This window comes from Emydura macquarii, unplaced genomic scaffold (genome assembly GCF_026122565.2).
Source record: "Emydura macquarii macquarii isolate MOO-44397 ecotype Brisbane River unplaced genomic scaffold, CSIRO-AGI_Emac_v2 contig_1676, whole genome shotgun sequence".
NCBI lineage: Eukaryota > Metazoa > Chordata > Testudines > Chelidae > Emydura > Emydura macquarii.
Genome location: NW_027131813.1, coordinates 78,865 through 105,097, shown reverse-complemented (window position 1 = coordinate 105,097; position 26,233 = coordinate 78,865). Strand labels below are relative to the sequence as shown.

At 42.5% G+C, this 26,233-nt stretch overlaps 1 protein-coding gene across 2 annotated transcripts in view; it reads left to right on the top strand.

The window, feature by feature from the left end:
• The window catches only part of ELP3 (elongator acetyltransferase complex subunit 3), a 138,057-nt gene that overhangs the window by 41,811 nt on the left and 70,013 nt on the right, over positions 1-26,233 (top strand). For both annotated transcript variants that reach the window (XM_067556155.1, XM_067556156.1), the window contains exon 9: positions 2,310-2,436. In XM_067556155.1, coding sequence (XP_067412256.1) covers positions 2,310-2,436 — 127 coding nt within the window. The remainder of the gene's footprint in view (positions 1-2,309; positions 2,437-26,233) is intronic.

Genomic DNA, 26,233 nt, shown 5'->3' with positions numbered 1-26,233 from the left:
ACTGTAAAGCTCAATGTCTGCTTATTGTTTGTCTTATAGAATACTCTAGAAGATGGCTGGTAACAAAGTGCCAACCTAATTCTGTACAATTTTATGCTGACATTCCGATTCCATAAATATTTTATGGTGCTGGATACTGTCTTTATAGCTCCATAAATATATGCAGCCATGTAAAGTAAGTAAGATGTGCCCAAACAAAGATCAGAGTCCTTGTCCTGAGAAATTTACAATCTAAAGGTTTGAGTAGGTACAGTACATTATAATCTGTACAAAATAATCTGAACAGGTACCTTACATGCAGGAAGTATGGCATTAGGTCATGGTGGTCATTCCTGAAATGTTTTGAAGAAAAGAGAGGCACTTGGAACATGCAGAGTGTGAGGCAGGTCCGTGTACGTGTTTATAATTGACACTTATCACAGTCTTGTATATACCCAGAAATTATACCTATTGATACTTTAATCAGGATCATTCAATATATACAGTCTTTCAGAGACTGTGAAGTGTACTAGTCAGAAGTTCTTGACTACTTTTTTGTGGCCCTGGACCAGTGATGACAAAATAATGCCAGAGGCTCTAGAATATGTTACAGTTCATATTCTCATAACCTGCCAGGAGAGAAATATGCTTCATATTGTTGCAGAATTGGGGATCTGTAAACTTCAGAACACTTGTGTTTTCCATGATTTATATAAAACCTACCTTCACCCTTATCACACACTCCAGTTACTTACCGAAGATCTTTAATAAATGAAAAGCATAACTAATTACAGAGAAATTGGAATTTGGTTTGACAGGCTTAAAAAAACCACCCATAACTTAGAGGTGACAATTGTGCAGTAATTGAAAATATCAGACATTTTCTTGTGGAGACTTGACATTAGAGTCTGAAGCCAGTTTCCTCCCAAAGATTAATCTGTATTGTGACTGCACGATAAAGGTCCAGAATCTCATTGCTGCATTAGGACTAGATTCAGTATCTGACTAGGGGAGCAAAGCCGTAGTGTACAGCAATAACTTTAGTCTATTGTGCAAACTAAGCTGTCACATAAACTAAATTAACTAACTAGTCCTTATATAGCACTTTTCAAACTTAGACGGCAAAGAGCTTTACAAAGTAAATAGCCAATACTAAAAAAAGTAGCCATATCGCCTGATTCTTAGCTCGGATACATTAATTAATTCTGATTTCTGGTGCAATCTTCAAGCTTATCAAGCCCACTTATCCATGTTTTTCTATAAACTCTTTCACAGCTGTTGTGCTATCCAGAGATGGAACTTTCAAAATCAGTATCCCTATTATCCACCTCTATGATCTCCATTTAGTTCCCATCCAATTTTGTCCATCAGATTAAATGATTTTTTGCAGCATCTCTAAACTGCATGTCACTGCTGTTTTGAAAATTTGTCAGTGAAACTGCAAGTGGAGTTGCTGTTGCTTGCTGTGAAGAAGAGGAAGGTAGTAGGTAGCAGTCTCTTTTACATAGAAGGAATCCTTTTTAAGATTAGATTTTTAAAGGTTTTGGCACTTTTAAAGATGCTTGCAATATGCCTAAATGGTTCTATGCTCTATTGTAGTCTGCTCATGCATACATATCCAGCCCATCTTCTGTATTTTAGAATATCCCTTCAGCTCTAAAACAATGAATTGGATTCTGTTTCTTGAGCTGATTGGTGTTCACACTAGTCTCCCATAGGGTGGCTCTGGTTTCCTTCAATTTTTCATTTAACATGTAAGGGTAGGTTTTTGTTTTAAACTTACATATTTTGCTTGTGGCTAAATGTCAAATTACAACCAATTAGGTTAAATGTTTGGAAATTACTTTTCCATTCAGTAGCATGAGTCATTAGTGAGGTTGTTATTGAGTGTTTCCAATTGCTGCAAAGCAGAAGAATATTCAAATATGGGTTGAGGCATCAAGTAGTTTAGTTGCTGATGCATCTCAGATCCCTCCTCTAATAAGGAAATAATTTTTATTTATGAAATGACTCTCTGTTGTCTCCCCTCAAGCTACTCAAAATGCCAGATAATTTCACCATAGAACAGACTTTTAAAAAATCACAATACTTTATTAGTAAAGTAAAACCACAGTAATAAAACCAGACACAAAAATATAAATGAGAGAAATCTTCCATGGTGTAGAGAAAAGAAAAGGCCCCAAATATAAGGGGAACAGTTCTTCAGTGATGGGGGTGAGCTTATTTAAGTGGCAGCTAAAATGGATATCCAGGTGGAGTGAATTCCACACCTGAAGGACTGCAATTCATGAAGGCATTTAGGTTTTGTAACCAGTTTTTCATCTTTCCAGGGGACACACAGTGAAGGCCGTGTGTGAGTCATTTCACTTAGCCAAGGATGCAGGATTTAAAGTGGTGGCACATATGATGCCTGATTTGCCGAACATGGGGCTTGAAAGAGATATTGACCAGTTTGTTGTGAGTATGGCTTAAAATAACCCTGCTTTTGTTTTATCTTACTGGATCTAACACTCCTGTTTCATAGCTTTACTAGTGGATGTTTTACAGGCCAGACTTTCTTCTTAAGGACATGTACCTTAAAATTCAGGTGACGAGAAAGAACAAGGAAGATTTATTGAACTACTTAATCCAGAAAATGTTCTCCCTTTCTTGTGAAAGACTGAATCGCTAAGGTCCCTGGAAAGTGAAACACAGTGGTGCCCTTCTGATATTAATTAAGGCTTTTACTTTTTTGCAAGGTAGTTTTCTTTCTTTGGATTTAAAATTGTATACGTTTCAGAGGCATCCTGTCTGGAAGGCAGTTACACAATAGTATATGTGTACAGAGCATATGGGGTTTCTTGATCCCAGTGCTAGTCAATATCTTCATCAAAGAAAATCTGGAATAATTGATGGTGAAGTTATCAGATAACACAAAAATTGGTAGTGTAGTAAATGATGGAAACAGCAATCTGCATCACATGAAAAGCTGTGTATACTTGACCAGCATATGTTTTAATACAGCCAAATGCAAGATCATAGATCTAGGAACAAAGAATATTTGGTCACACTGGATTTTGGAAAGCCGTGACTCAGAATAATGACTCTGTGGTCATGCTATATACTTGTAGTCATGGTGTATAACCAACTAAGCACAAGGTCACAGTGTGATGTCCTCACTAAGAGGACAAATGCATTGGATTTATAAACAGCAGAATATTGAGTAGAAGTATGGAGGAGCTACTGCCACCATTACTGCAATACTGTATCCAGCACTGGTGTAAACACTTCTAAAAGGATGTTGATGAATTGGAAAGGGTTCAGAAAAGAGTTACGAGAATGATTTTGACATCTGGAAAACCTTCCCGTGTGAGACTAAAGAAGATCAATCAATTCACTTTATCCAAGAGAAGATTAAGAGGTGATTTGATCAGTCTATACATATCTGCATAGAGAGGAGAATTCTGATAGTAGAGGGCTTTTCAATTTTGCAGACAGAGAGGCATGATAAGATCCAACATCTAGATAAATCCCAGCTAAAAAGAGGTGCAAGTTTTAAACAGTGAAAGTAATTAACATTGACTGCACTTTACCTGGGGATATGGTAGATTCTTCATCACTTGAATGCTTTAAATCAAGAATTCCAGAGGGATAGCCGTGTTAGTCTGTATACAGCAAAAACGAGAGTTCTGTAGCACTTTAAAGACTAACAAATTTAATTTCAGCAGGCATAAGCTTTCATGGGCTTCAGCCCACTTCCTCAGATGCTGGAGCCCACGAAAGCTTATGCCTGCTGAAATTAAATTTGTTTGTCTTTAATGTGCTACAGAACTCTTGTTGTTTTTGTTAAATCAAGAATGGATGTCTCTTTTTAAAAGAGAGACTCTAGCTCAACCACAGTATATGGGTTTGATATAGGAAACATTGGGTAAAATTCTGTAGTCTTTTATGAAGGATGTCAGCACAGATGACCATCATAATGGTCCCTTCTTGCCTTAAAATCAATGAATTGATTGGAAGATTCATGTCAGAAATATAAGTAAAAAATAAAATGTGATTCAGCTTGAAAAGTTACAAGCAACCACCCCTAGCCAGAAGCAACCCAAAGTGCATCCGTACAATGTTGGAGAGAAACCTGGAAATATTAATACTACTTTGTTCTTTTTGTAGCATGTTTTGTCCATGGATCTTTGAGCACTCTGTAAACATTTATTCAGTAATTATTAGCCCCATTTTACAAGCAGACATACTGTATGTGTCTACACAGCAAATAAAAACCAGTGGCTGACCTGTGCCAGCCGACTCGAACTTGTGGGGTTCAGGCTGCGGGGCTGTTTCATATCTGTGTTGACTTCCAGTATTGGCGGTCCCTCCTACCTCAAAGGATCCTAGAGCCTGGATTCCAGTCCGACACTGGAAGTCTACATAGCTATGAAGCAGCCCTGCAGCCTGAGCTCTGTGAGCCCAAGTTAGCTGGCACAGGCCAGCCGGGGGTATCTAATTGCTGTGTAGACATACCCACTGAGGTCCAGAAGTTAAAAAGCTTGTACAAAGGCACAGATGAAGTCGGTGACAGAGTTGGACGTATAACCCAGAATTCCTGACTCAGACTCCTTTGCTGTCACCATTAGACCACATTTTCTAGTGATTCTGAAAGAGGCTTAAGATAGCCAATTTCCAGTATACTGAGTTCACAGTGTCATTGTACTGCAGAGAAAGGAAGAGCAGTGGTCCCTCTCTAAAGCATTCATGAAGTTGCACCTGCCATTCTGGATTCAGTTTCGGTCACTTCGTTACCAGAAAGTCACAAGCTGGAGAGAATTCAAATACCTTATAAAAATGAGTAGTAGATGTTTGAGGATCTGACTGTCGGGTAAGTTTTAAAAACCTAAATGTATGTAACTTAGATAAGGGACAACAGAGGGGATGCATAATATTCTAAAAGTATTTGAAGGGTGTGAATGCTAAGGAAAGGGAGGAATTGTTCAGGGTAGTGCCTTGTGGGGTAGAACTAGAAGTTACAGTGGTAATATTTTTTTGCTGCACAGCTTCTGTCCTCATTCATAACAAGAGGATCAAGTGGATAGTGCCGCCCACTTATGGAGTTCGGAGGCAGTCCAGTGTTGTAGCAGGTGGCTTCAAGAAGCTTTGGAAGAACATTTCTGGTGGGCTGAGGAGAAGGTGGGGATTCTCCATGAGCCTACAGCCACATCAACGCTGGACCACCTCTGAATTTCACTGTGTGAGGCATTTTCCATTTGTTATCAAGAGAGAAGCTTGTAACATAGAAAATGAACAGGTAAGAAATTTTTCTTTGTTATTACTTTTCACTCCTGTTAGACTGCGTAGCCAACCCAGTTATAGCAGAGTGAGCTGCAGTCTGTTTTTCTCTGTGCATTGTCAACAGAAATACTTACTAAATTCTAGAGACAGGGTGGGTCGGGTAATATGTTTTATTGGACCAACTTCTGTTGGGCAAAGAGACATGTTTTCGAAATTACACAGAGCTTTTTTTGAGGTCTGAGAAGGGTACTCTCAGTATTCACTGTAAGCTTGAAAGCTTCTCTTTCACCAACAGAAGCTGGTCCAGTAAAAGATATTACCTCGCCCACCGTGTCTCTCTAATATCCTGGGACTAACACAGATACTACAACACTACTAAATTCTGCTCAGTTACTCCTGTGCAAACTCGGTGAAGGCAGTGAAGTGGCACAGGTGTCAGAGGGTAATCTGAAGGGCATAGGGTTGAATAGGTGTCACCGTGAGCCAAACTTTTGATCCACTGAATCTTTTTATTAATAGTTGTGAAGTATTAGAAGGAGAGAACACACCTGACTGTCAGATGCCTCATTGAGTGTGAGGGGCTATCAGTTACCAATTCACTTACCTTTGCATGCGTTATAATTGTGAATTAAGCACACTTGATATAGAAATTATTGAGTGCCACAAATTTTGGAATGCAACAATGATATTTTTATAGTGACTTTTTTTAGTACAATTGCACTTCAAAGTTATGTATTAGATGCTGCAGAAATTAATGTTAATGATACAGTAGGTTGCATTCTTATAGTACAGAACCAGTGAACCCTGGTAGGGGTGCTCTCCTGCTACATTTTGCTGTCTTTTGGGTAAGATATAAAATAGAGACCCTGACTAGATTTCCTGTTCTATTCATTTCCTCTGAAGCATCTGGCATTGGCCACTGTCAGAAGACAGATTACTGAGCTAGATGGACCATTGGTCTGACCTAGTATGTCTGTTCTTATGTTCTATGACCCTTTATGATCATGAAGATAACATGGTGACTTTCACAAATGTAGGGGTATTGAGCATGGTGTCTTGGCCAAATTCCAGCTTGAGTGGTGGTATTATTTATTTGTATTATGATAGCACCCAAGAGCCTTACTCATGGACCAGGACCCCAATGTGATATGCGCTGTACACAAAAAACATGGGAGTCTTGCCTCAGAAAGTTTACAGTCTAAATATAAGCCAAGAAAGAGAACATATGGATACAGATAGATGGGAGTACAAGGAAATGGTGAGACGATGTTGGTCAACATAATAGTTTGTGTTCTCAGCACTCCAGTCTAATCATTCTCAAGTTTTTTATAGGCATTGTGGCAAAGCAGAGTTGCAAGGAGGGATTTGAAGGAAGATAATGAGTTAGCTTTGTAAATGTTTGGGGAGAGCTCCTCCCAAGCATTATGAACCGACTGGGAGAAAGTATAGTTGTTTGAAAATCTAACAGGCAGGTTATGGAGGTTGGAGTTATTGGCAATTCGAAGGTGGGAGTAAACATTTCAGTACTGAATGAGAGATAATAGGTAGGTTGGGGCTAGGCCATGAGGGTCCTGAAAAGTGAATACAAGCAGCTTATGTTTAATGCGATAGAGAAAGGAGAGCCAGTGAAAGGATGCAAAGAGAGGAGTGACGTGGTCAAAACGATGTTCGAGGAGAAAATCTTTACAGCAGAATTCTGAATGAATATAAGCAGGGCAAGAGTGCATTTGTCAAGACTGGAAAAAACGGTGTTGCGATAATAGTCGTTCGAGACAATGAGGATGTGGACAAAGGTTTGAGTTGTGTTGATGACGAAGAAAGGCTGTATCTTAGGAAGACTGATATTGTGCACAAAGAATCTACACGTTTTAGACATAGCCTGGAAATGAGGACCTAGAGAGAGAGATCTGAGTCGAAGGTGATGCCCAGGTTACAGGCTTGAATGACAGGCAAGATGGTGGTTTTGTGCACAATGATCAGAAAAGGAGGTGGGAGGAGAGCTTGATGGGGGAAGATTAAGAGCTCTGTTTTAGCTATGTTGAGCTTGATCTGATGGCTAGACATCCATGAGGAGATGTCAGAGAGAGAGAGAGGCCAAGATTTTAGTTTGAACAGAAGGAGACAGGTTTGGAATAGAGAGGTAGATCTGTGTCAGCATAGACATGGTAATTGAATTCATGTTTGCAGATGAGATTACACAGAGAGGAAGAGGAGATGGGGGCCAAGGACAGAACCCTGTGGAACCTTGTAGAAAATTGGAGGCGGGATGAGGATGATCCTCTGAAGGACATGCTGAAAGAGCGATTAAAGAGGAGGAGGAAAACCTGGAGAGGACAGAGTCACAGAAGTCTATGGAGGACAAGATTTCAAGAAGAGGAAAATGGTTAATGGTGTCAAAGGCAGTCAACAGGTCAGGGAGAATGAGGATGGAGTACTGGTTCTGAGCTTTGGCTAGGAAGGGATCATTAGAGATTTTGGCATGAGCTGTTTCAATGGAGTGCAAAGGGCAGATGACATATTGTAGAAGTTGTGGAATGGAACTGAAGAAGAGTTACTCCAGATAGTGATTGTAGACAGTGTGTTCAACAAGCTTAGAGGTGAAAGAGAGAAAGGAAATGTGGCTGCGGTTGGAGTACCAAGTGGGGTCAAGAGTTGTTTGTTTAAAGATGGGAGAAACTAAAACATGCTTGTATTTGGATGGTTTAAAGAGAAGAGTAAGGGAGAGGTTGAAAGTGGGTGCATAGAAGATATGGGGATGGATTGGAGTCACTGGGGCAAGTGTTGGAGGAGTTAGAGAAGGAGAGCAGCTGAGAAGCTTCTGCATCTGTGAGGGGAGGAGGAGGAGAGTTGTAGAAGGGGAAGGGAGGGTGAGCTAAGGGGAGCAGGAAGATTAAGTCGTGTTTTGTCTGTTTTCTCTTGGAAAAAATTGGCAAGATCCTATGCAGAGAGCTGTGGTGGTGGGAAGGGTTTGAGGAGCAAGTCAAAGGTGGCTGGGATTGTGGGCATGGGATTTAACTAAACTGAAGAAGTACAATTGTTTAGCTAGGAAGATGGCAGAAGTGGAGGAGGAGCGAACAGATTTATGGTGGAGGAAGTCAATGTGGTCACATGATTTCCACCAGAGAGACTCCGCAGCATGAGAGCAGGGACAAAAGAAGCAGGTGTTATGGATGAGTGAGTCCTGGGGGTTGGTAGGATGGAGCTTGGAAAGGGGGTAGAAAAGTTAAAGGTGGAAGAGAGTGAAGCATGGAGAGAATCAACAACCATATCAATGAAAGAAGGGGAAGTGATAGCAGTGAGGAGAAGGCTGAGAGCATATGAGAAGTCGTCAAGGCTGATGGACTGAAAGTCACGGAAAGGTTGAATAACAGGGCATTTGGGGTTGGAGGGGATGGTCAATACTGAAAAAGATCAGGTGATAGCCAAAGAGGGAGACTCATCAACAGAGAGATCAGAGTGAGCAGTGTTTGTGAATATAAAGTCAAGTGAGTGGCCCTTTTCTTAGATTTTAAGTCCCAGAAGTCTGAGCTCCTGTATAACATGTTATAGGATTTTTCTGCATTAATTCCTGCTTCAAAATGGATAGCTGTGGTTGAATCAGAGCACATCTTTTCAGACAACATCCAGCTTTGATTTAAAGATTTCCATTGATGGAGAGTCCACCATGACCCTTGGTAAATTGTTCCAGTGGTTGATTAATCTTACTGTTCAAAATGTAATCATTATTTCCACTCTGAATTTGTCTAGCCTCAACGTCCAGCCACTGCTTTTTGTTTTACTATTGTCTGCTAGACTGAAGAATACTTTATCAAATTCTGTTCCCTATGTAGGTATTTATAGACTCTGATCAAGTCACCCTTTAACCTTTTCTTTGATAAACTAAATAGATTGATGCCTTTGAATCTTTCACTGGAAGGCATGTTTTCCAATCCTTTAATCATTCTTGTGGCTCTTCTCTAAACCCTTTCCATTTTATCAACATCCTTCTTGAAGTGTGGATACTGGAATGGGATGCAATATTTGTGGGGGAGAGTTGAACAAGGGCTGCATGTTGAATGAAGACATGAGGGTAAGGAATCGTGTAGGTAGATGGACGGATAGATCGTCAACATAGAAGTTGAACTTGTCAGGGATGAGTTTGGGAGTATGAAGAGGTTAACTCACCACAGGCACCGCCCAGTGGCAGGTGGTCTTCTCTTTTGGCACAGCTGTTAACAGCCTCTCTGGGTTTGTGGTACTCTGGCCCTTCCGTGACTCAGCCCTCTGGCAAGGTCACATGTTTCATATCTGCCCTTTTCGGAGTATATAAAGAGTCCAACAGTGGGGTAGCCCTCTGGGTTAGGCAAGGGACTCTGGTCTCTTCCGGGTATAAGGTCTGGAGGTCTTACCCTTCAGGTTTCAGTACTTCTCTCTTCTAGACTCCCTGTATCAGGGGTCCACTTCTGCCTTTGGCACCCCTTAGGGGTTTGTAGGGGAACCTGGGTCCACCCTCTCCACCTGGTTCTGATCCAGGACCCAGTGGAGGCAGCTCTGTTGATCAGAAGGCATGTGATGCATTGTCCTAGGGATGGGGGTTCCACGACCACCACTCTCAAGAGGAAGAGACGGGTGGTGGTGATCGGGGACTCCTTCCTAAGGGGGACGGAGTCATCCATCTGCCGTCCGGACCGGGAAGCTAGAGAGGTATGCTGCTTGCCTGGAGCTAGGATTCAGGATGTGAAGGAGAGACTGCTGAGACTTATCAAGCCCTCAGACCACTACCCTTTCCTACTTCTCCATATGGGCACCAATGACACTGCCAAGAATGAACTTGAGCAGATCCCAGACTATGTGGCTCTGGGAAGAAGGATAAAGGAGTTTGAGGCGCAAGTGATGTTCTCGTCCATCCTCCCTGTTGAAGGAAAAGGTCCAGGTAGGGACCGTCACATTGTGGAAGTAAATGCGTGGTTACACAGGTGGTGTCAGAGAAAGGGCTTTGAATTCTTCGACGATGGGATGTTGTTCCAGGAAGAAGGATTACTAGGAAGAGATGGGATTCACCTAACGAAGAGAGGGAAGGGTATCTTTGCAGACAGGCTGGCTAACCTAGTGAGGAGGGCTTTAAACTAGGTTTCATGGGGGATGGGGATCTAAGCCCCGAGATAAGTGGGGAAGCGGGACACCAGGAGGAAGCAGAAGGAGGAGGGTGCAATAGAGGAGGTCTCTGGAATTGCACTGAGAAAGTTGGGCAATTGGCCAGTTATCTCAAGTGCCTATACACAAACGCAAGAAGCCTGGGAAACGAGCAGGAGGAATTGGAAGTCCTGGCACTGTCAAGAAACTATGATATGATTGGAATAACCGAGACTTGGTGGGGTGACTCACACGACTGGAGTACTGTCATGGACGGGTATAAACTGTTCAGGAAGGACAGGCAGGGGCGAAAGGGGGGAGGAGTTGCACTGTATGTAAGAGAGCACTATGATTGCTCTGAGCTCCAGTATGAAACTGGAGATAAGCCAGTTGAGAGTCTCTGGGTTAAGCTAAGAAGCAAGAACAATAAGGGTGATGTCGTGGTGGGTGTCTGTTATAGATCATCAGACCAGGAGGACGAGGTAAATGAGGCTTTCTTCAGGCAACTAGGGAAAGTTTCCAGTTCACAGGACCTGGTTCTCATGGGGAACTTCAATCACCCTGACATCTTCTGGAAGAGCAATACAGTAGAGCACAGACAATCCAGGAAGTTTTTGGAGAGTGTTGTGGACAACTTCCTGGTGCAAGTGCTGGAGCAACCAACCAACTAAGGGCCATGCTCCTCTTGACCTGCTGCTCACGAACAGGGAAGACTTGGTAGGGGAAGTAGAAGTGGGTGGCAACCTAGGCAGCAGTGATCATGAGATGGTCGAGGTCAGGATCCTGACAAAAGGAAGAAAGGAGAACAGCAAGATACGGACCATGGACTTCAGAAAAGCAGACTTTGACTCCCTCAGGGACCTGATGGGCAGGATCCCCTGGGAGGCTAATATGAGGGGGAAAGGAATCCAAGAGAGCTGGCTGTATTTTAAAGAAATTTTATTGAGGTTGCAGGAACAAACCATCCCGATGTGCAGAAAGAATAGCAAATATGGTAGGCGCCCAGCTTGGCTTAAGAAAGAAGTCTTTGGTGAGCTAAAACACAAAAAGAAACTTACAAGAAGTGGAAGCTTGGTCAGATGACTAGGTAGGATTATAAAAATGCTGCTTGAACATGCAGGAATGAAATCAGGAAGGCCAAAGCGCAATTGGAGTTGCAGCTAGCAAGGGACATGAAAAGGAACAAGAAGGGTTTCTACAGGTATGTTACCAACAAGAGGAAGATTAGGAAAAGTGTGGGCCCCTTACAGAATGGGGGAGGCAACCTAGTGACAAAGGATGTGGAGAAAGCTGAGGTACTCAATGTCTTTTTTGCCTCTGTCTTCACAGACAAGGTCAACTCCCAGACTACTGCACTGGGCAGCACAGAATGGGGAAGAGATGAACATCCCTCAGTGCTGAAGGAACAGGTTCAGGACTATTTAGAAAGATTGGAAATACACAAGTCCATGGGGCCAGATGCAATGCATCTGAGGGTGCTGAGGGAGTTGGCTGATGTGATTTCAGAGCCATTGGCTATTATCTTTGAAAATATTTGAAAGCTCATGGCAATTGGGGGAGGTCCCTGATGATTGGAAAAAGGCAAATATAGTGTCCATCTTCAAGAAAGGGAAGAAAGAGGATCCAGGGAACTACAGACTGGTCAGCCTCACCTCAGTCCCTGGAAAAATCATGGAGCAGGTCCTCAAGGAATCCATTTTAAGGGCACTTGGAAGAGAGGAAGAAGATCAGGAACAGTCAGCAACACGGATTCACCAAGGGCAAGTCATGCCTGACCAAACTGATTGCCTTCTATGAAGAGGTGACTGGCTCTGTGGATGTGGGGAAAGCAATGGACATGATATACCTTGACTTTAGCAAAGCTTTTGATACAGTCTCCCACAGTATTCTTATCAGCAAGTTAAAGTAGTATGGGTTTGATGAATTGGACCATAAAATGGATAGAGAGCTGGCTAGATCATTGGGCTCAATGGGTAGTGATCAGTGGCTCCATGTCTAGCTGGCAGCCAGTCTCAAGCGGAGTGCCCCAGGGGTTGGTCCTGGGGCTGGTTTTGATCAACATCTTCATTAACGATCTGGAGGATGGGGTAGATTGCACCCTCAGCAAGTTTGCAGATGACACTAAGCTAGGGGGAGTGGTAGATACCCTAGAAGGTAAGGATAGGATACAGAGTGACCTAGACAAATTGGAGGATTGGGCCAAAAGAAATCTGATGAGGTTCAAGTGAAGAGTCCTGCACTTAGGACCGAAGTATCCCATGCACAGCTACAGACTGGGGACCGACGGGCTAGGCAGCAGTTCTGCAGAAAAGGACCCGGGGGTTACAGTGGATAAGAAGCTGGATATGAGTCAGCATTGTGCCCTGGTTGCGAAGAAGGCTAATAGCATATTGGACTGCATTAGTAGGAGCATTGCCAGCAGATCGAGGGAAGTGATTATTCCCCTCTATTTGGCATTGGTGAGGCCGCATTTGGAGTATTGTGTCCAGATTTGGGCCCCCCACTACAGAAAGGATATGGATAAGTTGGAGAGAGTCCAGCGGAGGGCAACAAAAATGAGTAGGGGACTGGAGCACAAGACTTATGAGGAGAGGCTGAGGGAACTAGACTTGTTTAGTCTGCAAAAGAGAAGAATGAAGGGGGATTTGATAGCAGCCTTTAACTACTTGAAAGGGGGTTCCAGGGAGAATGGAGATAGACTGTTCTCAGTGGTGGCAGATGACAGAAGAAGGAGCAATGGTCTCAAGTTGCAGTGGGGGAGATCTAGCTTGGGTATTCAGAAAAAGCTTTTCACTAGGAGGGTGGTGACACACTGGAATGGGTTACCTAGGTAGGTGGTGGAATCTCCATCTCTAGAGGTTTTTAAGCTGCAGCTTGACAAAGCCCTGGCTGGGATGTTTTAGCCATGGTTAGTCTTGCTTTGAGCAGGGGGTTGGACTAGATGACCTTCTGAGGTCCCTTCCAACTCTAATCTTCTATGATTCTGTGTCCTGCACCATCAATATGCTATACTGCTGCCTCTCTGGATCTCTTCTTACCAGTCCCCTCTTTCCCAGCAAGAAAAGTAAAAACATCAAATAAGTGGAAATCAAAGATAAAGTCTCAGATCTGGCTTCTACAAATCCCAAGTCTCTTTCCTTTGGGTTTGGCCATACTACAATCAGGTGTCAGGTCTCATGCAGCAGGAACTCAGAATATATGTCAATTCACCTGCTCTGTCTGCTATGTTACTGAGCTGGCTGACTCCCCTTTTGAGCTCCTCCAAGCCATTCGTGCTATGCAGGTGTGATGGGGTAGGGGTGCCTGTGCCCAGAGCAGCTACTTAAGCCCTTCCTTACTTGTGGGGGGTATGTATACCTCATCACAGGAAGATTGTGAGGAGAGTAAGAGAGAGAAGCAGGAAATTAAAATCAGAGAAGAAGGCTGATCGGGAAGGGTTGGAGGGGGAGAAGAGTCAGTCAGATGCAAAAGAGGATAAACAGTGGGAAGGAGAAGAAGGAGCCAGTTAGAAGCAGTGGAAATAGGATAAAAGTTCCAGAGGGGTAGCCGTGTTAGTCTGTATACAGCAAAAACAACGAGAGTCCTGTGGCATCTTAAAGACTAACAAATTTCTGTGGGCCTAAGTTTTTGTGGGCTGCAACCCACTTCGTCAGATGCATGGAGAGGAGAAGCCCAATGCATCCCACCATGGTCTGATCCAGGGTGGAGAGTGGAAGAGAAGGAGAAGCTTCCATAAGAGAGGCCAGCTACAGAGGCAGTGTCAGATGAAGGGCTCTAGGTCTCTGTGGGAGCCAGGAGATGAAGGGGTCATGATCTTTTTAGAGATGGTGTGGGTGTTCCAGAGACAGCTGGGGAATGGGGAAAAGGGAGGGGGATGGCTATCTCAAAGGCTTTTTAAAAACTGACTATAAAAACCAAACATCTTTACTTCCTTGCGTGGGAGGGGATAGAGACCCACCTAAAAAGGATTCTTGTTTCATTTTCTTGTAAGGTGCTCAGATACCACAGTAATATGCACTGTAAATATTTAGAGAGATGAAAATCCCCTTGCAGTTTCATTGGGTATAGCATTTTTTACGTTCTGCTTTGCAGAGCTATTAAAAAGCTGTTGTGCTATATAAATGTTATTCTATATTAGTAAATATTGAAATGTTTATATTGCACTGAAATAATGAGATTGAAAATGAAGAACTAAGAACAAAGCATTCTAATTAATCTGTTAATGTCTTAGCAACATTACCAAGCAGATCAATAGCAGTCAATAATTTTGCTGTTTTACACATGATTTAAAAAATATAGCGTCACAAAAATTGTCATCAAAACCCATTATAAAACACCCTTAACAGTGCAAAATAAAAACACATCTGTCCCAGTATACGTGTTATAGTCTTCTTAGAGAAAGAGAGACATTTTTGCTTTTTTGGTAGTTCTAAATGAATCTGGAGAAAATAAATCCATTCACTCGGATCAATAACTTTCTTTTAGCTGTGGACTTAATACCATCCTTCTTTGCATGATGGTCTGTATGTGTATCCACACCTCGTATGCATGCACCATGTGCCTGAGCCCGTAATTTTTTACAGGCAGTGTCTGTTGGCCCACACGTGCAATAGCTCTCCTCATGCTCTGACCTGAGGGCATAAAGGATGATGCAGGCCAACCACCTTCTTACTGCTCCTCACCACCTTCTTACTGCTGCAAGGTTTGAGTTGGATCCTTTGGTGTCCTCAGCTCCTTTTTATTGCAACATTGCTGTAAATATTTTGTATGTAATTCATTTTTAGTATTTTATAATACAGTCTAGTCCCCCTTTACTATTCCACCTCAGGGAATTTTCCCCGAGAAGTCTGAGATTGTATTCAGGGTCCCTGGGTTCAGAAGCTGTGTACTGCCTTGCTCCTTTTTAGTAAGTGAACGTCATCAATGCTGCCTCTGCTGCCTGGGTGAGGCTGAGATTTCTGCCAAGTGCAGCATTTGCCATGCTTTTCCCTCCCAACTTATGAGGTTTGAGAGCTGATACATAGAAAATATCTAATGGAGAACGCAATGAGACCCCAATCAGATCTGGGTCAGAGATCTCCCCTATACATCTGCCTTGGCAAGCAAGCAGTGCCCACCAAACATGAGCTTGGAACTGGAAGCTAAGACTGCTAAGTCTAAGGAGAAGGCTTCCCATGAGAGTAAGGCGCCCTCTCATACACATAGGGACAAGTCATCTTCATCAAAAACTTCCCCAAATAGAAAGGATTCACACACACCCTCATCAAATACAGGAGAACCTGCATACATGGGCACTGAGAACTTAGGCCCAAGTAAATCTGCTCGGCAGGAGAAGGTGGCATGCAAGGATATGGATTTGACGGTTACGACAGTGATTCCAATGGTGAAGACTCAGGATAAAAAGCTTCTGGTGCTCCTGTTTACTTCTAGAGCTGATGCTGTGTGTGTAGCAACATGGCCGTGGATGGATCAAACTTCCATTGTGACCAGGGAAGCTCCAGTTCCAATGGCTCCACCAATGGATTCTTCTCATATTCCAGGGCGGTCTTAGACCTTTGTCTCCCCAGAGGATATCTTTACTTTCCGCTTTCCGCATTCATCCCTCCTATCAGTGCAGTCTCTGTTCTGGGGCATTGTTACACCAGAGGAAGAGACTATCCCAAGGATGCAGAATTGTTCTCCTATCACAGCTGCCAGCCTTGAGGCACAGCTATCGGTAGCCCAGGATCTGACCTGTCAGAGTTTTGGACTCTCTTGTCCGATGGATGAAACTGGAGAAGATTCAGGTAGGGATCTCTTGCTTCACAGTGACTCCTGAGACAACCATTGTTACTGATGCCTCCATCTTAGATTGGTGAGCTCATGTGGGTGACTGTGAGGCACAGGGCATCTGGAGGCCCTGGGAATCCAGAATGCACATCAGTTTGCTGGAACTCAGGACAGCCCATCAAGCCTACAATGTCTTCCTCCCACTCATTCGATCCACGTGTCCAAATAATGTCAGACAACATGACAATTGTGTTTTGTATAAAGAAGCAGGAAGGAATGAGACCCCCTACCTCTTTGCCTGGAGGCAGTCACCCTCTGGAATTGGTACATCAACCATTGTATACCTTTAGCCACATATTTACCAATGCTGCAGAACTCCCTCATGGACAGCCAAAGCAGACACTTTTCCACGAATGGGAGATTCATAATTTGACTCTCGACAATGTCTTTGTCAAAAAAAGGAGCACTGGCCTTTGACCTTTTTGCCTTGCAGGCAAATAAGAAACTTCCTCGGAACTGCTCTAGAGCAGCCCTGGACAAGGGCTCAGTGAAAGATGCTCTTCAGGTGGTATCATGGAAGGATCACCTGGGATATACCTTCTCTCCCATTCCAATAATAACACAACTTCTGTGGAAGATCCACTAAGACACAGTTCGAGTCATTCTTATTATGCCCATCTGGCCGAGACAGTTCTGGTTTATGGATCTGCAATAATTCTCAGCTCTCACCCATTAATATCCTCCCATTGCCTGACCATCTATCACAAAACAAAGGCAAGTGTAGACACCTCATTCTGGAACCACTGCAACTTAGAGCCTGGTATTTGAATGGGCATCCTTAACTAAAGCAGAAAGGACTTTACAAAGAGTTGTTATTCTGCAAAATGGAAACATTTCTCTTCTTGGCTGAGTCCATTTAGCAGTGATCAGCGCTTTCCATCTTCTGGTGGATAATCGTACGATCTTCACTCATCCTGTCATAACTAGATTTCTGAAGGGACCTCTCTGATCCTTTCTGCCATTGGTGAAGTTCGCACTGCAGTGGGACCTCAGTTTTATTCTATCGTCTCTCATTAAACCTTCCTCTGAGCCTCTAACCACATGCTCTATGGCCCATCTGTCCATGAAGGTGGCCTTTCTAATAGCTATAACATCAGTGAGCTGGGAGCACTCATGGCAGATCCACCATATGCTACGTTCTGTAAAGAAAAGGTCTCAGTATGGCTTCACCCAGGTTTATCCCTAACGTAATTTGAGTTTCATATGAGTCAGGTAATCCCCTCACCAGTATTTTTTCACTAAACTGCATGCCTTGGGTGAGAAGAGATGGCTGGCTGCATTCTCTGGATGCCTGAAGGGCTTCGACCTTGTATCTACAAAGAACAAGGGACATTAGAAAGACACCTAAACTATTGTTTCCATAGAAGAGAGATCAAGGGATCAAGCTATATCAGCACAGAGACTCTTAAAATGGATCCCTGGTTGTATTATCCTTTGTTACCCTCTAGCTTGAATTCCTCCCTGCAGAGGGGGTAAGAGGTCATTCTACCAGAGGGCGAGCGGCCTGTGCATCATCTTTGAGAGATGTTTCCCTATTTGAAATAGGTAGGGCAGCTACTTGGAGCTCTTTGCATAACTTCACGAGACATAACAATGTGGTGACATGACGCATTACATTACAGTCTTCCACTGTAAAGATAGCTGTGGGGACAATAGTATTACAGTCAGCTATCACTTCAGCATCCTTACACCCTCCATCTGTTTGACTACTGCTTGTTAATCTCCCATTTGTGGAATACACACAGGGACCATTACTCAAAGAAGAAATGGAGGTTACTAACCTGTAACTGGAGGTTCTTCGAGATGTGTTGTCCCTATTTATATTTCACTGTCTGCCCTCTGTCCACTCTGCTGTGGATTGTTTGGTCTGTGGTAAGAATAGAAACTGGAGAGGCGTTGGAGCTCACCACCCTTTATGTCCTCAGTTGGGAGCACAGGGAGAGCTACGGGTATGTATGGGCCAGCAGACATGTCATGTAAAAAATTCCAGACTCAAGGCACATAGCATGCATGTATAGCTACGTGTGGAATAGAGATAGGGCTAAACATTTCAAAGTACCTTCTGTTACTTAACCTCCATTTCCCAGCAACTGAAAGAGGAAATAATGAACATACCTTCAAGAAGATATCTAAGCACCTTACTCTTGTCACCAATGGAGGCATTAAGTATAGTAACTTCTCCTAGGAAAGTAATGACTTACTGATAGCCCCAGTGATGGATTAGGGATAATGGACATTCCCTCAATTGAGCTGGTAATTACAGTTGTAAGTATAACATCCCAACTATCCCTACTACCCCGTCAATATTCCTTCTTTTGAAGTGTTCCCCATCACTGTCAGCCAGTAGTATTCTATTATACTATATATTAACACTTGTACATTACTGTTTTTAGAAGTATTTCTCAATATTCCCATTTTCTTATGAGACAAACTGTTTTCCTTAAGAGTTTCTGAATATTTTCTATTTTAATTGTAGTGCATTGACTAAACTGGGAAGGCTCTGGCTTTTTGCCTTTCTTAACTATGGCAAACTGAAATGTCTTTAAAATGTTTTTTAAACAAAAATGATATAAAAGTCTTATTTTCCCTTTATTTCTCTTTCTTATTTTCTTTCCTGGTTCTTATACTGGTGCCTGTCACCACAGCATGGGATCATTTTTTGGTTTTTTGTTTGGTCTTTTTCCCCCACCCCATAATATGAAAAATTTGTAACAGTAATCCTGTTTTTCCCCCCACCAAGTCTACGTCATCATGCCAGGAATTCCAAGGGATTTGCACACACTTGTTGGCAAGTGTAAATGTAATTGCTAAGACCAATAACCCATACAGCCTAACCTAGCAGGGGGACTGATAAGATCATTAGAATAATAGCTGGAATAAATCAAGCAGACAGCAGGAATTAATGGGCTTTTTACCACAGCAGATACTTCATTCTGTGGAATGCGATAAACATTCAGCTTCTCCTTTGTAGCACAAGAGAGATGAGTTGACAGGCGGGGTAAATGAATGGAGGAGTAATGATCACACTTGCCAAGAAGTATACTGAACAGAATTTAAAGTTTAAGCAAAAGATACAGGAATCTGAAGAATTAGGAATTGTATTCTGGGAATTCCTCATTCTGCTGTTTTGTGAGCTACTGAGTAGAAACTGAACATAATTTAACAGACTGTATCCATACTAATATGACAAATTGTAGTTCAACAAGTATAATTTAATGGAACTAAACAAAATGCAGCCTTTATAAATGTGTTCTCAGGCTGTTAAAATGTCATCACCTGATATATAGTACAGAGGTGTGCAAATATAAACTTCCTTTTCTAATGGAACTTTTCTGCAAACAGACCTCCGATACAGTCCCGTTTTAGCATTATATTTTATCTTTCCACTTGATGCTTTTATGTTTTACGGATAAATTGCGCAGCAGGCTAGAGATCTGATGGAGTAGAGCCTTTTGTGATGCTTTCACCATTGAAGAGAGAATAGGAGTTAATCCCAAATAATGTGGTGGGAGGCATATGGTTATCCTGTATCTTGTGAAATGTTATTATATAACTTCTTATAGCTGCAGACAAACTTCTCATTATTTTTTCCAAAGAGCTTTCAGTTCCCACAAGGTACCTGATATTCATAAATAATGAAAAGAATATAAAATTCCATCAGGAGCCTTTACAAAACTGTTAAGAGATGGTTAAACCAGCTAATCAACATTGATTTTTCTCGTTGGGGGAAGAGGATTACTGTTAATTTAAATGTAGCATCTAAAACTTTTAGTGGGGAAAAAATTTCCCTTTAAAACTGTACTAAACATCTCTTCATCGAAAAACTGCCGTTCTTGGCAAGTAGCACACACTACAGCTGAAAGGTTCTTGTCTGTCTTCCATGCGTCCATCTACAAAGATAGAACAGAAGGTGTTTAAAGATCAGTCCTTCAAAAATAGTTTCTGGAGCTTTATTCAAAGACTTAGTAAACTTCAGAAATAGTGATCACTGCAAATTGCAAACAAGTGCAGTCATGAACTTATGAAGTCTCTTGAAGGAACTAGGTATTTTTAGAATCTTTTTTCCGAGGTAATTGAGCTTATGTTATGTTTGTAGATGAAATCTAGATGTAGGCTTAGTGAGTGCTCAGACTTTTGTGTCTGGCCGTGTTGTGTGCATGTAACCCCGAATGTCTGTATGTAAATTAACTTGCATGTGTTCAATGGGTAACTGCTGCAACTCTGAGAATACTAAAAAAAACAAATTAAAAAGCGCTATGCTGTCCTTGATTGCACATATATGGCATTGGAAATAACTCTCTTCCACTTAAGAAGTACAAGCCCACGTTCTCTTACTTGTTGATGTACATTAAGAGAATAGCTGAATCATTAGAAGGAATTTATAAACTTGACTTAGTCTGCTATATGGTGGGAGAGGCGCGATCCATAAGTATACAACCCATAAAATGATATCCATGTAGAAAGCTGTGCTATTGTCATGTTAAAGTTTCACGGTTACAATCAGTCAGGAAATGCAAAAGATTAAGGTTGGATATTAGGAAAAACTTTTTCACTAGGAGGGTGGTGAAACACTAGAATGGGTTATTGAGGGAGGTGGTGGAATCTCCATTCTTAGAGATTTTTTAAGGTGCAGCTTGTTGAAGCCATTTTTAAGGTGTGGCTTGATGATGTGCCTGGGATGATTTAGTTGGGGTTGGTCCTGCTTTGAGCAGGGGGTTGGACTAGACTAGATGACCTCCTGAGGTCCCTTCCAACCCTAATCTTCTATTATTCTAATAATATTATCTCAGCTAACTTGCATGGCCATTGTATTGTGGTGTACCTTTTACTATATAAAGGGTACATAAATGATTTTATGTCACACTTGGTCATATGTACATGATAATTGCATGATTGTGTGATAAACTGCATTTATTATGGGTCTTTGATTACTTCACCTGAACTCTGTCCACTAATTCATTATTAAGGATAAGATTTTGTCACAGATTCTGTAACTTCCAGAGAGCTCCGTGAAATTATCCTCTTAGCTTCCACCCTGTGCTCTGGTACACAGGGAGGAAGCTGTCAGCTTCTAGGGGCTGCAGGGATCCAGGAACTCTCAGCCACCATAGGCGGCGAGGGTCCCGGAGTTCAGGGGTGGGGGCAGCTCTCAGCCGCTGCAGAGGGCCTTCAGCTTTGAGCTTCTGCCAGCAGCAGAGTCCGCTTCTCTTTATTGGCGTGGGCAGTGGGGACCTCTGGCTCGAAGCCACTGCAGGCAGTGGAGACCCCCCGGCCCTCAGCCGCTGCAGGTAGCCTTATAGCTGAGAGCTAGGGCAGAAGTGAGAGGACCCCAGAACCCCAAGCTGCTGCGGGCAGTGGGGGTACTCCACCGTCATCTGCCGCGGCAGGCCGATACCGTAGCCCCAAGCCACGGTGGAAACCTGGCAGCAGCAGGGACCTTGTGGCGCTGAGCTACTGCTGACAGCAGAGTCAGCTGCTGTCTGCCAGTGTGGGCAAAAGAATTCCCAGCTCTGAGCAGCCACAGGTGGCGGGGCCCCCAGCCGCTGTAGGTGGCCTTGCAGCCGTGAGCTGGGGTGGTAGTGAGGGACCCTGGAGTCTCAAGCCGTGGCAGACAGTTGCGGGGACCTCAGAGCCCCTTTGGCCCCCACAGCTCCCTGCCTCCACAGAGGACCCCTCAGTCCTGACCTGCCTCAGGCTGCAGGGATATCCCTCAGTCTCCAGCCTCAGCGGCAGATTCCAGAGACATCACCCATGGCCGGGGAGGAAGCCGCAGCCCTGAGCCACCATGGGGGACCCCAGAGCATGGAGCTGCAGTGCTCTGTAGGGGACCCGGAGCCGCTTCCCATGATTGCTACACCTTCCCCCTCCCTCAGTGAGTCTAGGGTTCTCAACCTCCCCCCTTGGGCATTTGGTCAGTCCCTCCCCCCATTATTTTTAGTAGAAGTCACAGACAGGTCACAGATTCCATGAATTTTTGTGTATTGCCCGTGACTTCTTCATGACTTACTAAAAATAACTATGACAAAATCTTAACCTTATTCATTATTGCTGGCAATGTTTCTAACACTTAAAATCTTTGAGTGGCCTCCAACAGCTGCCCAAAAATAAAATTTAAAAAAAACCCATAGAACAACTGCCATAAAAATACTATCTTTATTTTCAAAAAAAAAAAAAAAAAAAGACTTTTCTCAAAAATAACACTCATCTAAGCCTGTGTTTGAGGTCTGATATCTCAAAGCTAGAAACTGGAGCTTAATACTGTTTCAAAGGGGGGAGGGTTGGTTTTCTATTGAGATATCACTTACTTCTAGCCCTGGAAGGCCTGAGCAGATCAGATATACATTTTGTATAAAACAACCCATCCTCAAAATATACTTTTTTTTTTTATACTTGTCTTCTGTTGTTCATTTAATAGATTCTAAACTCCTTAGAGCAAGGGTCTTACCTCCTCTGTATTCTGTGCAGTGCTTAGTATTTTGCCAGCACTCAAATTTCCTCACAATAGTTTTTACCAATCAAGAAGGGCATGGTGGATGCAAAGATCATCTGTACAAGACTCCAACTGCAACCAGGGTTCCAATAAATAGACAAGTATGAGACTCTTTTCCCACCCAATCTGAAAGGTCACCCCGCCATTTGATGCCCAATCAACCATGCACTCTTGTGGGATTGGATAGTTACAATACCTCTATACAGCTAGGGGTTCTCAATCCCACAGCCACAAGATTGAGCTTTTAGCGTACCACTGACCCTCCCAACTGCATGCCCTGCTGCTGAAGCTAGAATGATGAACTGTTGCCTGGGAAGGGAAATCAGGAGATGAAAAGAACCCTTTAAAAAAAGGCTCCTGTGGGTTCAGGGTACAATGCAATAAACATAATTTGACAGATTTATAGGCAATTTGTGTGGGAGTGCATTCACTGTAGCTGAATGATGATACAACTGAGGGTCTTGATGTCATGATGGGGTAAGTTGAGTCATGAAGTACAAAACATTTTTTTATAAGGCAGATACGGATGAGATATGTCACTCACTGCCCCCTTCCAAGAGCATACAACCCGTAGAGGCTGTCCAAAACCACACACTGGGGGGTTAGGATTCTCTGTAAGCATGGAGAGGTCTGACCAAGAAGAGTCAGTCAACAAAACTATTGCTGAGATGTTGGTCACAGATGTGCTTTAGGGCAGAAGTAACTGCTTTTAAGTGGCAGGTGTTGCAGAACATCTTGAAGGAAGGAAAGTCTGGCAGAACTTGGATACTAATTCATGAGAGAGAAGATATGCTATTAGGGGAACAGAATTGTACTATAGTCAGTCTTTATGGAGAGGAGTTGAATATTCTTGGCAAAAGTATAAAAGCCAGTGTTATATACCTGGCAAAGCTGAAGGTGCAACTCCAGAGTAAGTTGTTTGGGGTTTTGTCACAAGAGTTTCCCATGGAAATTGCTTAATAAATGTAAAGACTCATTTGGATCACACAGAAGATGAAGCAGATGGTCTGTTCAGTGCAGTGAGCGCCATCTGGAGAGGATTGCCCAGCTCTTTGATAGATGACTTGTGTTCTCTGGTTGAAAAGAACACAGTAAGTCATGCTGCTGAAGTCTGGGGCCCTCTTCTAAAGACTACATATCTCTAAGTGGCGGGGGAGTAAACTAGAGTTGTTCCCTCTGTATCGTGGAAAGAATAATATAGTATCTTACCTTCCACAAATTAAGAAACAACTCAAGGGAATCTTTGTGGCTTGCTTTTTTGTTAAGAAGCTTTCCTCTGACTTAGAATTATTATCCATGTGACAGCATGATTGAAATACTAAAGCAGTGTGGTCCATTTAATTTAATTCTGGCTGGCAAGCAAGGAATTCTACAGTTCTAATTCCTGCTGCCCTTGCCTCGCTGTGCAGTCTTCAGCAAGCTACTTAACCTCTCTCGGGCTAATTCTCTTCTGATGTAAATCAGTTCAGTTCCATTGCTGCTGATCCGCCAGTTCACACCAGAAGAGACTTTGGTCCATCAGGTGTGTGCGCATGTGTAACATGGCAGGAATGCTTCCTTTCCTCAAAGGGTATGTTGTGAGGATTAATTTGTTTGTAGAACACTTTTGAAAAAGCTATATATATAATATATTTAAAATAAATTTTTTTGTGAGGGAAATAAATAACAGCTTCCTAGAAAAGAAATTGCAGACTCTTCTATAAAGCCCATCGTGGACATTAACATGCAGAACTAGTTTACCTGTTTGGCATTCGGATGCTACAATGATGGTGTTACAGAAATATCTAAGATGTATAGGTGATAAAGGATGGGCTTCCATTAACTATAGGGATCTGACAAAAATATAAGGTGACTTTTGGACCACATTAATTTGTTTTGCGTTGTTTCCATATTCTCAATATATATATCAAGATCTCAGTGACTAATGTAATGTTGATAAGTTCTTCTGTAGCCTATTGTGTATGTTCTTCAAATTATTATGTTATGATGTGTGAAACTCAGCAATGCAAAAACTTTCCTGTTGTGTGGTGCTGCCCAGTAGGTGGGGCAAATTTAGACAGTGGATGTGCTGTTCTCCTCATGCCTATATGTGCTGGACTTGAAAAAATACCTATGTAGATGGGCTGAAAACAGATTTTAATCAAAAGCAGAGAAATGGGGGGGGGGGAGAAAGGTAGTAAAATGTTGGATTTTATGGCTCTGTTTTCAAGAACCAGTCCAATCAAGCTATCACACCTTGCCACCAAACTGTATAACTAGGATTACAGGAACTACTGGTTCTTGAAAACAGAGCCAGGTATTTTAGCATAGCTGTACCAGGAAAGTTATAGTATTCAACTGGAAAGTGGTCTTTCCTCCCTTGGTTGCACAATGGTTTACAGGTAGCCCTGTATCCTGGAGGAGCTGAAAGTTGGGCCCAGCTGCTTTAGAAACTTTTGTCAACATGATGAAAGTTGTTTATGATGTATTGAAGCTTTAACAAGGAGCTAGTAACCTGATTTGTCTATTTGAAAATTCGTACTTGATCTGTTTCCAAGGATGACAGTGTTAACTTCCATGTTGTGGCCAAATTCCAGCTCTGGTAATTGCATTATCTCTACAAAGAATGCTGCTGTTTAATATGGCAGCATTGTGTTTGTGTGGTGCTTACTTTTACTGTGTAGCATTTCTGTGCACTGTTAAACATCTGCTGTGTTCCACTTCAGAGAGAGCTGCATTTTTGAGGTACATACTGGATTCCTGTATATACATTGGGATTCCTATAAATACATTGGGATTCTATGTAATGGAGACACTACATATCATTATATACACATACACATATTGTTAATGAAGATAAATACTCTTTAACAGATATTTCTAAACTTTTGAGAGATTCATGTGCTAACCCTCCAATATTTTACATCTTGTAGTTGTAAACATTAGTGAAAGGAGACCGTACTGCTACATAATTCTCCGTGGTGTTTAATTTAGCACTGTAGCATTTAAAGAAAAAAAAAGATACTGAAATTACTAAAGATAAAACTAAAACCCCATATTTGGGCCACAAACTTTATTTTTAAAGAATAGAGTTAAATCACTAAAGTATGGTCTACAATAGAGTGTTTTGTCAAAAGAAGTCAGCTTTTTTTTGACAAAACAGTGCTGGTGTATTTACTGCAATAACCTGCCTGCTGACAAAACTGTCCTGTTTTTTTGACAAAATAAAACCACCTTGATGAGAGGCATAAAGCATTTTAAGCCCAACTTCAATTGACAGAGCATCAGTGTAGACACTGCTGCTTGATTATGTCATGGAAAACTGCCTCCAGAAGTGTCCCAAAATGCCCATCCCGCCTGCTTTGGCCATCTCCCCTTTCTATTGATGTACTCCGTTGCGAGATGGTCTGGGACCAAAAGTGGGATATGCATGCCATTTATCACCCCGCCACAGTTAGGGAATCCCATTGCTGTGAAGCCATCCACTATTTCACGCACGTTGCCCAGGGTCACAGTCCTTCACAGCAGAATGTGATTAATGGTCCCGCACACTTGTGATAACACAGCTCCAACTGTGGACTT